The sequence below is a fragment of the Suricata suricatta genome, chromosome 1 (genome assembly GCF_006229205.1).
Source record: "Suricata suricatta isolate VVHF042 chromosome 1, meerkat_22Aug2017_6uvM2_HiC, whole genome shotgun sequence".
Lineage (NCBI taxonomy): Eukaryota > Metazoa > Chordata > Mammalia > Carnivora > Herpestidae > Suricata > Suricata suricatta.
The window spans coordinates 129,383,048-129,398,309 of NC_043700.1; the positions used below are offsets into that span (position 1 = coordinate 129,383,048).

Here is a 15,262-nt window from a genome sequence, read left to right on the forward strand (position 1 = left end):
AGGCGGGGCGGCGAGTAGAGGGAGCCGGGGGAGGGATGCGGGGCAGGGGTGGGAGGGATGCCGGGCGCAGTGGGAGGGGTGAGGCGCGAGGGAGAAAAGGGCGCTGCGGCGTGGCGGGAGGCGGCGCGGGGTCGGGGCTCCGGCTGCGAGGCGCCGCGAGCGGGCCAGCAGGTGCGGCCGAGATGCTGCTGCGCTGGAGGCCGGGGCTGCCGCTGCTGCTGCTCCTGGGGCCGCTCGCTCCCTTCTCCCCGCGCGCGCCGGGGGGACTCGCGCGGGCCGACGACGCCGTGGCGCTGGACTTCTCCACCGAGCGGCCGGTGCGCCTGGTGAGTCCCGCCTTCCTGTCCTTCACCATCGACGCCAACCTGGCCACGGACCCGCGGTTCCTCACCTTCCTGGGGTAAGCGCCGGCCTCCGCCTGTCCCCGGGTCCTGTCTTCCTGACAGCCACGCCCGGGAACCTTCCTGTCTCTGGGTGGGTCGCTCGCCTTCATCCCATCCCACCTTCCCTCCCTCCCTCTCCCGCGACAGCCGCCCCCAAACCTCTCTTTCCCGCCTTCATTCATTCCGCAAGAGTTGCCTGAGCGCCCACTAAGGGCCAGGTATTACGGGAAAAGAAACTTGCCCACTGCCCCAAAACACTTCTGAAAGAGGGCAAGTGCACCTGGGGGGCGGTGAGCCCTTGAACTTGCAGCACAGTGTAGGGCAGGTAAGATTGTGGACCAGGCATCCTGCTCATAAACTCTGCTGGGAAGGTTAAAAGGAAAAAAGAAAAAAAAGAAAAGAAAAAAGAAAAGGAGTCAAATGTTAAAAGTCTTAAAGAAGGTTAACTGTGTGTGCCATGTGTATGTATAAATAAAATATAATTTTATATATTTTAAAATAAACCTTTAAAGAGCAGTTTCAGCAAAGTTGAGCACAAGGTACAGAGATTTCCAGTATTACGCTATTTTTTAAAAATAAATCTAAGTATTGGGGCAACTGCGTGGCTCAGGTGGTTAAGCCTCCCACTCTTGGTTTGGGCTCAGGTCATGACCTCACTCAGGGTTTCATGACTGTGAGCCCCTCATCAGACTCTGTGCTGACATTGCAGAGCCTGATTGGGATTCTCTTTCTTCCTCTCTCTCAGTCCCTCCTCAACTTTCACCATCTGTCTCTCTCAAAATAAATAAACTTTTTTAAAAAATCTAAATATTAAGTAAAGGAGACCTATGAGACTATTGCAGTGACTTACAGAGCCTTAATAAAAAGATATTCTTCCAACATGAGGCTGCAAACTCAGCTGTAATTTTTTCCTTCCCTGAGAGAGACAAACTGGTGCATATTCACTGGCTCCAGCCTCCGAAGTGCAGGCTGATCCCAAGACAGGGAGCTGAAGGGACAGTCCCAGGTCATCTAGTCCACTCATCTAGGTCATGAGAGCCTCCAGAGATGTCCACACCTCAACCAACCCAAACAACTGGGAATCTCACCATTGCCAAACACCTACATCCTGTCCTTTCTAACCCCACGCTGTCAGCTGCCATTTCTAATTTGTCATTTATTCTGCGCATAAAAACAGGTAGCCTAATGGTTAAGAGAGTGGCAGTCCAACCACACCGGCTTGATTCCCAGTTCTGCCACAGTTGGTTGGCTTGCTTGGTACAGGTTGCTTGGCAACGCCAAGCCTCGATTCTTCCACCTGTAGAATAGAATTTCTAAAGCCTTTGGGTAGGATTGTTCTGAGGACTTCATGAGACAATATGTAAGTACTTAGCACAGTGTTTGACACAAAGTGTTCAAATTTTAAAGTCATTGCTTCTTCCTGGAAAATAAGAAGTATTTGCTAATCATTCACCAGTTCTCTGTGGGTTTCTTTTGGTCAGAGTAACCATCTTGCACTGTGGTAGAAAAGGGTGGATTTCCTGGTGGAGAGGAACCCCCACGTTTTGCCCCTCCCCTTGAGAATAGGAAGCTGAATACCACACAGCTGTTGGGGGACAGAAAGATTACTCTGCAGAAATGCTGAACCACAGGGCTCCATGTCTGAGGACCCCAGGCCTGGCTTGGGAGGTGGGGGGCAGGGGGTGACAATAGGACAAGAGAGGGTGTGGGCGTGCCTTGCTAAAAACAGAGGCACTGCCACTGAAACCACTTTCCTGAAACGGGAGAACTCCAGTCCTGGTCCGCTGCTGCAGCTAGCATGTGCCCACCCCTCCCCAAGGAAGGGCATCTGGGGATTCTTCCTGGAGAAACACATCCAAAAGGAAAAACCAACAGCATGACTTTTAGGGTCCAGGCCTGACCCCCCTGCAGTCAAGCTAACACACTGACTCATCCTCATCCCACCGCCAGCACACACAGAACTTCCATCTGCAGTTTAGCAAGGTGATACCTTTGTCTCCTCGTCTCCCATAGCTGTCTTTCTTCCCCGCTGGCCATCACCATTATCCTAAAGGTTGGAGGACAATGAAAACCAAAAGAGCATATTGTGCAATAGATATGACTGTTTCGTTGGTTTACAAAACTCAGTGTATTCCTGCTCATGCGGGCTTCTCCCAGGACTGGCTCCTGACCACTCTGGTCCCCTCCCTTGGCACCGGCTCCCATGCCTGCTCCCCAGGGGCCTCTGGAAGCATTCCCATACTGTTCCCATACTATTCCCAGCTGAGACTCGAAAAGACCAACCGAAAAGACTAACCAAGGCTCAGATAAGCAGGAGCTCCCCTCACTTTCAGCTAAGAGCTAGCTTCCGAGTGAGCGTCTGAGAGTCCCTCTCCCCAGGCCCAACGTGACCTGGCCATCTCAGAAGGCAACACTAAGCTTAACAGCTGTGAGATGGGTGTTATTCTGGCACAGTTCCTCAAAGGGGAAGACGCTTGGGCAAAGAGGGCGAGGGAGGGCTGAGCAGAGCAAAGCTGAAGTAATAGGAGAGGGTCATTAAAATAGCTGGCACTAATTGAGCCTTTGTCCTATGCCAGGCCAGGTTTGTAGCATCTCCTAGGTGTTAACCCATTTATTCCTTCCTACAAAACTATGAGGTCAGTACTATTATTATCTCCATTTTAAAAAATGAAGGGGCGCCTGGGTGGCTCAGTTGGTTAAGCCTCCGACTTCGGCTCAGGTCAGATCTCACATTCGTGGGTTCGAGCCCCGCGTCAGGCTCTGTGCTGACAGCTAGCTCAGAGCCTGGAGCCTGTTTCAGATTCTGTGTCTCCCTCTCTCTCTGACCCTCCCCCTCTCATGCGCTGTCTCTTCTGTATCAAAAATAAATAAAACATTAAAAAAAATTTTTTTTTAAATGAAGAAGGCGCCTGGGTGGCTCAGTTGGTTAAGCGTCTGACTTTGGCTCAGGTCATGATCTCAGGGCTGGTGGGTTTATGCCCCACGTTGGGTTCTGGGCTGACAGCTCAGAGCCTGGAGACTGCTTCAGGTTCTGTGTCTTTCCCTCTCTCTGCCCATGCCCTACTCATGCTCTGTCCCTCTCCAAAATAAACAAACAATTTTTAAATTTTTAAAAATTAAAGAAAAATGAATAAATTAAGGTTTAGGGAGACTCGTTAACTGCCCCCTAGTCAGCCAGCTATTCATGGAGGAGCAGAGTCTGGACCTAAATACTAATTGCAGGGACGAGAGTATACAAAAATAAAGTAAGCCCTTCATATTTTATAAAGGCAGTAGGGTAGGTTATAGAAGAAGCAGATCGTCCAGAAACAAATTGAGAAGATTGATATAATGAAAAGAAGCACTGATCCGGGAGTAAGAGGATCAGGACCCAAACCTCTGAGGTGCCAACGGAGTCCTAGGCAAATCTATCCAGATGGCGAGGTTCTGGTTTCCCATCACCGCCAACAGATGTGGTTCTGTTTTTCTCCACATTTGCAATTAGAGAATGTAGGGTGCCCAGAACTTAAGTTCCAATGATAGAACAGTCTAGAATTGGAAAGGAACATCTTTTCAGTTTGCCTTCTTCCCAAAGGTACCTAATCAACAGCCTGATCAAAAACTTCCTAAACCTGATTATGTGCAGAGCTCCGAAGAGGACTGGCCCTCAAAGAAGGGAGCGTTGACACCAGCATGGCTCGACAGATATAACATGAGACTCATATGCAAACTATATATGTAATTTAAAACTTTTTGGGGGGACGCATGGGTGGCTCAGTCAGTTAAGCATTCACCTTCAGCTCAGGTCATGATCTCATGGTTTGTGAGTTGGAGTGTCAGGCTCTGTGCTGACAACTCAGAGTCTGGAGCCTGCTTTGGATTCTGTGTCTCTCTCTCTCTCTGCCCTCTGCATGCTCTCTCTCTCTCTCTCTCTCAAAAGTAAATAAAAACATTAAAAAAATAAAAATAAAAAATTTTGGTAAACCATGTTAAAAAAAGATAAAAGAAACTGGTAAAGGTAATTTTAATAATATATTTTATGTAATGCAAAATATCCAAAGTATTATCATTTCAACATGTAACCAATATAAAAATATTAACAAGGTATTTTATGTTCTTTTTCAAATCAAGTCTTCAAAATCTGATGTATATTTTATACTCCTAGCACATCTCAATTCAGACTAGCCACATGTCAAATCCTAGCCACCTAGCCTGGCTAGTGGTTACAGTCTTGGCAGTGAAGTCCACACTGCAAACAGGATACGCACACAGTCCTCTAATATAGGGAAAACACGTAGAGCCTGAGTCAGTGTGAGAATTCGTAGGGACCACAGAGCAGGAAAGGTGGTGCTTGAATAGCGACAGTAGTAATAATGCAGCTGCGCTTGCTTTTCATGAAGGTTTGCTCATTTTTTCCCAGCCAAAGTTCATTCCTTTGTGCCAGCCTGACAAATAGTTATTGATAATGACTTTCAATAATCAGAACCCTGCATCTTCATGGACAAAATTGCTTTTCATATTTGGAAAGCCACTTATACTCAGCGTCAAGTGCGCGTTTTGAAAACCGATGTTGGAAATGACCTCAGGCCCTCTGTGTGTCTGTTGAGAGAATTAACCAAGGCCAGAGAGACAGAGAACTTAGAATAGTTACAAGTCATAGACTCACATCTGACCACCCCCGCCCCCAGAAGCACTCTCTCCCTGATTAAGTGCTCATTGTTCCCTTCTCTCCCAAACCTTTCACTGTGCTGCCTGGAGCCCTTAGCATAGTACCCTGCTCTATCCTCCTCACAGAACATTCCCAGCCCCGCTGAAACTTGGCTCTTCTCTGAAGACCCAAGTGGAGAAGTAGACGCGGCCGCTTCCCTGAGGTAGCCCTCTGGAGTAGAAACTGCACATTCTCCAATACCGCAGCCCTCTTCCAGCTCACCAAACGCACCCACCATTTTGAATCCCTACTGGATTGTTACCTTGGGGAATAGCCTCCTTTTGTTCAGGTTCCTTGTCTGTAAAAAGAGGATAATAATGACACCTTCCTCACTGGTTTGTTTGGGGATTGCATAATTTATGCAAAGTGTCCAAAACAAAGTTTTCACAAATCCAGCGCGTGCTAGAGATGATGGTCGTGACTCCAGTGTGAGGTACACTCCCTCTATGTGTGGCTCTCATCCCGTGCTCCTTATCACTGCACTGTGCTTTGCTCCCACTCACTTCTTATCGATTTAAGATAAGCATTGATTTCAGTTCTCTCCCCTCCCACTTTCCACCATCATCTTGGGTGACTTCAAGTGTACTTGAATAAAATGTCTCTCAATCTCTTCACATCCTCGCTTCATAATCCTCTTCACTCAGTGCTGTATTGGAACCAGCTTGTACCGTCTTATGGAAATGTGCGCATGCCTTGCCAATTCCACATTCACTGACATCATCACTGCCATCCTGAATCAGCCCTGGTGGGTATTTACATCACGGCAGAAGTTGGCAAGTGCTAAAAAACAGGGCACTTGCCTTTAGGGAGCCAGTTTACTGGCACACACTGCTTCACCCCATTTCAACCACCTAATGCCATGGCCATGCCTCTTCTCATCATTAAAAACCGTTTGACATCTGAAATCTTCAATGAAAATCTCCCATTCTTATACAGTCCTTACCCTCTTAAATTTTCACTCTGTGGATCCACCAAACTGTTCCGTTACATACCTCCACTGAATAATAGCCTCTTCCTGTCTCTGCTATTTCTACATCTCATCTGGGCTTCTTGGTTTACCACACGAATCATTCTTGTGATAATATCCCCTAACTCCTGCCCCATTGTTCTTCCTGCTAAACCCAAGCTGATCTCGGTCCAGCTATAGTTTCCCTTAGCAGGGGAAGGTTATCACAAAGTCTGGGAAGGGAAAATATCACCTAACTATGAATTATAGTGCATGTTAATACGCCACTTTTATGTATTTGCCTCTGCCTCCTGTCTTGGTGCGCCTCCCTGAGTAGCTGGGCTATTAACTCTTGGGGCTGAGGGGAGTGTCCGGCCACAGGGGTTGCCCTATAAATTTGTGGCCTCCAGACTTACTTGGCCCTAGTGCTACCCCTTAACTCTTCATTTCCCTGCCTCTCTCATGCTCCATGTCCTTAAAATTCCAATGTCACCTCTGTCTGACCACTCAACCTATGACCACATTTCTGTTTTCCAAAGAAAATGAAATTGCTAGACAAGAACTTCCTTATCTTCTTGCCACCAAACCTGCACACATACCATGGTCACGTCTTGCTTTCTTCCTTTCTCTCTCCTGTGGCCAGCGCTTCTAGCTCTGCTCTGTCCCCTGGAACCTCCCCAAGGACTTTGCTCTATCAGTCATCTCTTCTGTCTTCTCTCCCGTCTTTAATTTCTCCCTTTGACTGGGTCCTTCCTCATAGCATAGAAATATCTCAAGTCTTTCCTGTCTCAAATGCCACCCTGTACGTGTGCCTCTGCAGTAACTGCCCTCTTTCTCTCCTCCCCTTTTGTGGACTTCATTACTGCCCGCTCCTTCCTTGGTCCATCTTCACAATGTGCCTATCATAGTGTCATAAAGTCCATCTTTACAATATCACCAATGGCCTTTCACTGCAAAATCCAATGAACACCTTTCAGTCTATATCTTATTTGGTCTCAGTTATGGGTTAAATTTCTCAGTGTTCTCCACGATTCATACATTGGAGTCTTAGCCCATACATCAGCATGAGACCTTATTTGGAAATAGTACCACTGAGGATATAATTAATGAAGAACTAGTTGTACTGAAACAGAGGAGCCCTAATCCATTATAACTGATGTCCTTACAAAAAGAGGAAATTTGGAGACAGATACGCACACCGAGAGAGTGCTGTGTGAGGACAGGAGTTAACTCTGCCACAGAGAAATCACCAGAAGCTGGGAGAGAACTTGGAAGAGATCCTTCCCCAGTAACTTTAGAGGGAGCGTGGCCTTGTGCTAGCCCTTGATTTCAGATTTCTAGCCTCCACATCTAAAATAAAGTAAATATATGGGGTGCCTGAGTGGCTCAGCCAGTTAGGTGTCTGATTTCAGCTCAAGTCATGATCTCACAGTCTGTGAGTTCAAGCTCTGCATCGGGCTCTGTGCTGACAGCTCAGACCTGGAGCCTGCTTTGGATTCTATGTCCCCGTTTCTCTCTGCCCCTACCCCACTCATGCTGTCTCTCAGAAATGAATACACATTAAAAAAATTTTTTTTAAAGATGGTAAATGTCCCTGTATAAGGCACTGTTTGTGGTCCTCTGTTACTGTAGTCCAAGCAAAGTAACGGAGGCTCTTGGAAGCATTTGGCAAGGTGGACAATTGAAACTCCATGTTGGCTCCGTTTCTGGGGCTTTCCCCCACCTCTTTAACACTTCCTTTCTTTCTCTAGCTTTTCACAAATGTTTGACATTCCTCAGGCCTCAGCTGTAAGCCTTCTTTGCACGTCATGGAATCTCCTAGGTGGTACCCCCCACCCCAGGCTTGAATTCATGCAGTGGTGTGCTAGGACATGTTTAGCAATTGGCTCTTGGGGAGGAAGGGAAACTGATTTATGGGTTTTTGTTTGTTTGTTTTCAATTTTTTTTCCTGATTTCTGTGGTATAAATCCTCGCCCCGTGGCTGATTTCAAACTGCCAACAGTTTAATAACTTGTTCTCAAAATACAACAACTGACTCTCACAGCTGCTATGAGCCGGTACAAGCTGGCCCCAGCACACCTCTGCTTTTGTGTCAGAGATAAGCAGTTTATTTTTACACATAAGGTAAGATAAAAATACCTGCAGTCTTTTCCTTCTCCTAACAAACTGCTCCGGAAATGGAATATCTGCAGCTGCTTTACGTGTTCTGTTCTTATTTCCATATCACTGTGCTGGTGGTAGAGACTCCGCTGCCTTTTCTTTTCCTGTATATGATAGAAACAGTGTCCTTTTGATCAGTTTTGTTTTTATGACCTGCTTGGCAGCTCTTTAAAGTCTGGTTTTTGTCAAAGGGCATCAATAGTGTATTCTCAAAACAAGGAAATGTTTCCCTGCAAAGGAGATAGTCAAAAAGGTCTTAAATACCAATGCTTTGAAGCATGTGACTTCTTTTACTTGGCAGGAGCTGTAGCGTTGAGTTTTGATTGTGTTCAGAAAACCGTCTTTGTTGACTCTATTCGCCCTTTCACCAGGGTGCACTCACTTGTTCATTCACTTAACAAATATTTATTAAGCGCCAATATGTGCCTTGCACTTAATTAAGTAGGTGCTAAGGAGATTCTGATGAGTCAAGCAGATCAGAGCTTACAGCAGTGGAGGGGAGACAGATAGTAAACCAAGGAAATAAATAAGGAAGTTAATTTCAGGAAGTGGTGAATCCTTTTTGAAGAACACGCAGGGCAATGTGATGGAGAGTGACCCGAGGTGGTATAGTCACTCTCACTGGGAAGCAGGCTCTGGGACCAGGGCATCTGACGCAGGCTGTGCACAGGTATGTATCTTAAGGTCCCATAGCTCCTTCTACATCGTGCTGGTTTTCCCTCCATTTCCCAGAGAGCACCAGTGTCTGGTATTGCTTGCAAATACCAGCTACATAACAAATCTAAATGAGCTTCCTCTATCATCCACTGCAATCAAAATGCCAGGGAATCGGTGCCTGGCCAAAGGCACGGGGAACAGAACCAGTCTGAAGCGACTCTGAGGAAGTACCTTGTATCAGTTTTAGGGCTGTGTCTCTGCCCCTGTGGGCTGGGGGTTACTAGTCACTGACAGTTTGATTGAGGACTCTGCATTCTGAGTTCCTGTTACACGTGACCAAGGGCCAGATGGAAATAAGTTTTTCTGGCATTCTTTAGCATCTCAAATATTACAAAGCTGATACCCTCCCCTTGCCCTCATCCCCGCCTCCAATCTATTACCTGTTCTTTATCTCAGCAAATAATGCCATCTTCCAAGACGCTTCCCAGGGGGATCCTCAACTCTTCTGCAACACCCAGTTAAACACCTAGTAGTTCTACCTACCCATCTCTCCCCACCCTCTCTGCTGTTATCTTACCTGAGCCCATCACTTTCTGCTTACGTAAATGTGACCATAGTCTCCGCTCTTCTCTTTAGTTATTTACACGACAGCCTGAGATTCTTTTTTTAAAACCGAAGTCTGGTGAGGCCATTCCACTGCTGTAAACCTTTCCATAGCTCTATATTCCCTCACAGAAAGTCGGAGTCCAGGAGATGGCGGCTCACGGTCCCTCCGTGGTGAGGCCCTGTTTGCCTCTCCAGTCTGTCTCCTGCTCCTGCGACTCCCTGCCCTCAATCTGTAGGCTTAGCTACACCCGTTAGCCCTTCAGTGGTGCCATATTCTCTTCTACGTCTGATCTTTACAGACATTTCTCTCCACTTGGAACACTTCCTTCAGTCCCACCTATCTTTGATCTGGATCAGATTTATTCCTTTTGAATGTCTAACAGTGAAAACCTCTGATCACACCCTATTCCTCAGCCCAAACTCCCCTTTGTATGTTCTCATAAGACTGGCTTTGGCTCAGGTCATGATCTCTCAGTCTGTGGGATCGAGACCCGCATCGGGCTCTGTGCTGACAGCTCGGAGCCTGGAGCTTGCTTCAGACTCTGTGTCTCCCTCTCTCTCTGTCCCTCCCCTGCTCACATTCTCTTTCTCAAAAATAAATAAACATTTAAAAAAATTTTTAAAATAGAGGCACCTGGGTGACTCAGTCGGTTGAGCGTCTGTCTTCGACTCAGGTCATGATCTCACGGTTTGTGGGTTTGAGCCCCATGTCGGGCTCTGTGCTAGCTCAGAGGCTGGAGCCTATCTTTGGATTCTATGTTTCTCCTTCTCTCTCTGACCCTCCCCTGCTCATGCTGTCTCTCTCTCAAAAATAAATAAAAACATTAAAAAAAATTTTTTTAATTTAAAAATTACATCCACTGTTGTGCAATCATTACTACCACCCGTTTTCAAACTTTCGTATCTTCCCAAACTGAAACTCTGTGCCCATCAAACGACAGCACTCTCTTCCCCTCCCTACAGCTTTTTTTTAAATTGGGGTTTGTAGCAAAGTGGAAATGGCTTTCTTCTGATCCTTACATAGTCCAAGTTAGCATTTCCATTTATTTTCAAGTGGTGTGAGGATTTCATTTCTGAAGCCTGACTTTGTGCTGCATTTCCTCATACCAGGACCCCACAACATGAAAATATTCTAAGTTCTTTTTTTTTTTTTAAGATTTATTTATTTATTTTTGAGAGAGGAAGCTCAAGCAGGGGAGGGGCAGAGATGAAGAGGGGGAGAATCCCATGCAATGTGGGGCTCAAACCCACAAACTGCAAGATTATGATCTAGGTGAAGTCAGATGCTTAGCTGACTGAGCCGCCCAGGAGCCCCTCTAAGTTCTTTCAAGATCCAAAGAAAATGAACTTTTAGATCAAAGAAAGTATTTCAATATCATAGTGTTTGTCTTTATAGAAATATCATCATAAAATATGATTTTAAATATTTTTTAATGGAGGAATGGGATCATGAAGGCAAAAGTGCCTAGGGAGTACAGTAAAAATGCTGAGGAGGAATCACTGAAGTTTTTAATGCAGGAGACTTATCCTCTGGTGTATTTCCATCTTTTAATTTCTCTTTCTTAAGCATAAATAAAGATATCTTTAATTTTTTTTCTAGTTTATTTATTTTGAGGAGAGCGAGTGAGCAGGAGAGAGGCAGCGAGAGAGGGAGAGAGAGAATCCCAAGCAGACTCTATGCTGTCAGCACCGAGGCTGATATGGGGCTCAAACTCACGAACTGTGAGATCATGACCTGAGTCAAAACCAAGAGTCAGGCACTTGACTGACTGAACCTCCCAGGCACTCCTAAAGGCATCCTTCAAACATTTTACGTAGCAGTATATATAGTTAAGCAAAACCTTCAAAGTTTAGGTAAGGTCTCTATTTATTAGGATGTCAAGAGGTATTATCAATTAGTCCTCCTAGAATGATTTTCCAATTTGAAAGAACCTACATGTACGCTAACTAATCAGACCATTCCAAAGAACTACATTACATGGGTTTTATGTGTTTTAAGAGAATTCAGAGCACAGTGTGGCCAGAATCACATGTGTGAAACTTCAAAAATGCATGGCGGGTGACCCTGTTATGTGGCTCTTCTATTCTCTTAATTTTGTTCACCTAAATATTCGTGACATCTTCACCTTTCTGAGGGAAAGAATTAAAAATCATTCTACAGCGTTTGGTGCCATCTGAGCAATTTTTACTTGATGAGATATGCATTTAGACTTGCTCAAATTGAAGGGGCACCTGGGTGGCTCAGTCGGTTGAGCGTCTGACTTCAGCTCAGGTCACAGTCTCAGGGTTGGTGGGTTCAAGCCCTGTGTTGGGCTCTGTGCTGACAGCTAGCTCAGAGCCTGGAGCCTGCTTCAGATTCTGTGGCTCCCTCTCTTTCTGTCTCTCCCTGGCTCACACTCTGTCTCTCTCTCTCTCAATAAATAAATAAAAAATAAATAAATAAAAATAAAAAAGAATTGCTCAAATTGGAGTTGATGATAGGAATTAAGAGTCTTATCAATCTATCATTTGACTTGAATTTAGAAGGAAGGTTTTCCTTGACAGCTGGAATTAGGGAGAAGAGGAAGAATCCTAAGTCATTTATGAACTTCTCTGGGAACATAAATTTTTTTTGAAGACAATCTATTTTTCAAAGAAACACAGAGTCATCTTTCCTATAGTTTCCCCTCTCTTAACCTCTTTTCCTCCATCAATCATAAAAGGCTACAGGTTTTTTGAAAGTCCTGAATGCTATCTTACTTGTCAAGTTAAAATAGAAGTTCTTACCGGAGTCAGAGCTCCAGATTGCCTGCAGGTGCCTCGAAGTGTGACTTTGCAGTTACATTCGGAATAAAGGGCACCTGCATGGCTCAGTCAGTTGAGCATCTGACTCTTGGTATCAGCTCAGGTCACAATCTCACAGTTCATGGGCTCTAGCCCTGCGTTGGGCTCTACATTAACGGAACAGCGCCTGCTTGGGATTCTGTCTCTCTTTTTCCTTTCCTTGACCTTCCCAGCTCTCTCTTTCTAAGTAAATAAACTTAAAAAAAAAAAAAGATTCAGACTGAAATTTCCCCATGATAACCATAGGACTTCTTCCTCCAAGGCCTATATAGCTAGATATTAAGAAATAGGTCCACCTAGAAAGAAGATAGTAAACATGTTTCACTGGATTGTCTTGGAAAATAATAACTTTACTTTCTTGCTTGTCTTCCAACAGTTCTACAAAGCTCCGTACTTTGGCCAGAGGTTTGTCTCCTGCATACCTGAGGTTTGGTGGCACCAAGACAGACTTTCTCATTTTTGATCCCAAGAAAGAACCAACCTTTGAAGAGAGAAGTTACTGGGAGTCTCAAGTCAACCAGGGTGAACTTTTGTTTTTAATTTTTTTTTAATGTTTATTCATTTTTGAGACAGAGAGAGATAGAGCATGCGTGGGGGAGGGGCAGAGAGAGACACAGAATCTGAAGCAGGCTCCAGGCTCCGAGCTGACAGCACAGAGCCTGACACGGGCTCAAACCTACCAACCGGGAGATCATGACCTGAGCCGAAGATGAGCGTTTAACGACTGAGCCACCCAGGCGCCCCAACCAGGGTGAACTTCGTAAAGATTCACGATATGTTTTGATTCACTTGAGTCAGGCTTAAACATTCTCAGAGAAGTGTTATTACTGATACCTAACAATTAATAAGAAACCAAGGGCTCCCAACAGACCAATGAAGACACCCACACAAAAGGAGGAAGCAGTGGGCAGGTTTCCTCCTCCTGATGTTTTCATGAACGAGAGACCTCACCCAAAACATGTGTGCTGGGCATAACTGAGAGTTAATTGTGCTGTAAGTAGGACAATGACTGTAGCTGAAGGACATAGCTGCTTAGCAGGAGTGTGTGGGGAGGAACGTGTCGATTTGAAATGAGTATTTCCAGCCGAAGACACAAATGATGGGCTGAAACCCATTTATTCTGAAAATAGAATGTGGATGAAAGGTATAACGAGGCTGTGGAGATACACTCTGCTTCTTAGAATGGATTTTAAGACTTCACTGCTTGGGCCGTGATGGTCAAACTTTGTTGACCATCCACAGTCAGTTGGGGTGAGTTTGAATGTCTGGATTCTGTGCTCCAACCTTAGGTCAGGAGTTTAGAAGCTCCTCAGGTGATTCTGATATTGGAAGTCTGTTGGCTTCCCCCTGAGAAAAATGCCGTAGGGAGCAACGAGGATTTGCTCTATGTCTTTCCTCAGTGCTATACAGCCAGCAAATGGACGTTAAGTCATTATCTTAACAGTTATTAAAAATAAGGTACACATCATTGAATTATAATAATGTCTGTATAATGTATGTCTTAGTGAATGGCATGTCATTATTTCATATATTACATATTTTCCTTCTATTGTCTTCAGTTAGGAAGTGTCCAGAACAGTTAATCAGTAATAGGGCCCAAACTGATAGATGACTAATTAGAAAAAAACTGGAAAAAAAAAAAAGCAGGAGAGTTCTCTTAACATAACATATGGGAATAGTTGATGTCCGGACTTGGCACTGCCCATCGGTCATGTGGGTCCGAAAGGTCTCTTGAGTTCAGACAGGAAACTGGCCTTTCCCCTTCCATTTTCTTTATACCGTGTGTGTAAGTGGCAGAAGAGGGGAGGTGCCAGGGCCTCTGAAGCATCCTTTGTGAGCCCAGGGATGGCTGCGGCCCCGGCTGCCAGAAAGCCACAATGTGCAGCTTCCCAGAAAGGAAGTTACGGGTGGGTCAGCCAGCCGTGGGAGGAGTGCCCAGTGGCTCTGCTGCCTTGTGATAAAGAAGCCCAGTCAGCCTGTCAGTGTAGTGGCCGAGTTTTCCAAGTGCACGTCATAGTCTCAGAAGCTTTGAGGGCACCATAGTTGAAGGAAAAGAAGAAGTCAACATTTCCTGTCCTGTTATGACGGCAAGAGCAAATCATCACAAAGCAGATAAAGTCCCCTGAAACAAATTTTTATGTATCTTGAAAGTGAACCTTAAGAGAGTTGAACTGTTTTCTTTTTTTTAATGTTTATTTATTTTGAGAGAAAGAGAGAGGGAGAGCACAAGTGGGGAAGGGAGAGAGAGAGAGAGAGAGAGAGAGAGAGAGAGAGAGAGAGAGAGAGAGAATTCCAAGCAGGCTCCACGCGGTGCAGTGCAGAGTCTGACATGGGGCTTGAACCCACAAACTGTGAGATCATGACCTGAGCCAAAATCAAGTGTCAGACAGACGCTTAACCGACTGAGCCACCAGGCATTTCTGAACTGTTTTCTTCAGTGGGATTCTCTAGTAATTTCAAGTTTCTGAGGAGTTTTCTGAATTGTTAAATAACTTGAAGATATGCCCAGTATATCTGTGTCCAATGTATGTCTAGTGTTTCTTAAGAAACTTGCCCTTTGGTTGTTTTGTGTGTGTGTGTGTGTGTGTGTGTGTGTGTGTGTGTGTGGTGATTGGTTAGCTGCAAATTTGACGTGTGTAACAGAATGTATCTGTTTGTGATCTACCTAAAAACCAGGAACAAAATTATCCTGCTTTAGTCACATAAATAGGTAACTAATTAAATGTATGGGATTTCAACCTTATCACTGTGAAAACAGATTCTCTAAACTATTTCTTCCATTTGCAGATATTTGTAAATCTGGATCCATCCCTTCTGATCTAGAGAAGAAATTACAGTTGGAGTGGCCCTTCCAGGAGCAATTGCTACTTAGAGAACAGTATCAGAAAAAGTTCAAAAACAGCACGTACTCAAGTAAGAGATGAAAGGCACCTGCAGGTGTCCCAGCCTCCAGAATACATGGAGAGTTTGAACTTGGGCTTGAATCCCATAAGCCCTACT

At 45.2% G+C, this 15,262-nt stretch overlaps 1 protein-coding gene across 1 annotated transcript in view; it reads left to right on the forward strand.

The window, feature by feature from the left end:
• Window positions 1-98: 98 nt before the first annotated feature.
• Window positions 99-15,262, forward strand: part of HPSE (heparanase) — a 38,461-nt gene continuing 23,297 nt past the window's right edge. Inside the window, exons 1-3 of the mRNA XM_029943947.1 lie at window positions 99-400; window positions 12,639-12,784; window positions 15,050-15,175. Coding sequence (XP_029799807.1) covers window positions 183-400; window positions 12,639-12,784; window positions 15,050-15,175 — 490 coding nt within the window. The 5' untranslated portion in view covers window positions 99-182. The remainder of the gene's footprint in view (window positions 401-12,638; window positions 12,785-15,049; window positions 15,176-15,262) is intronic.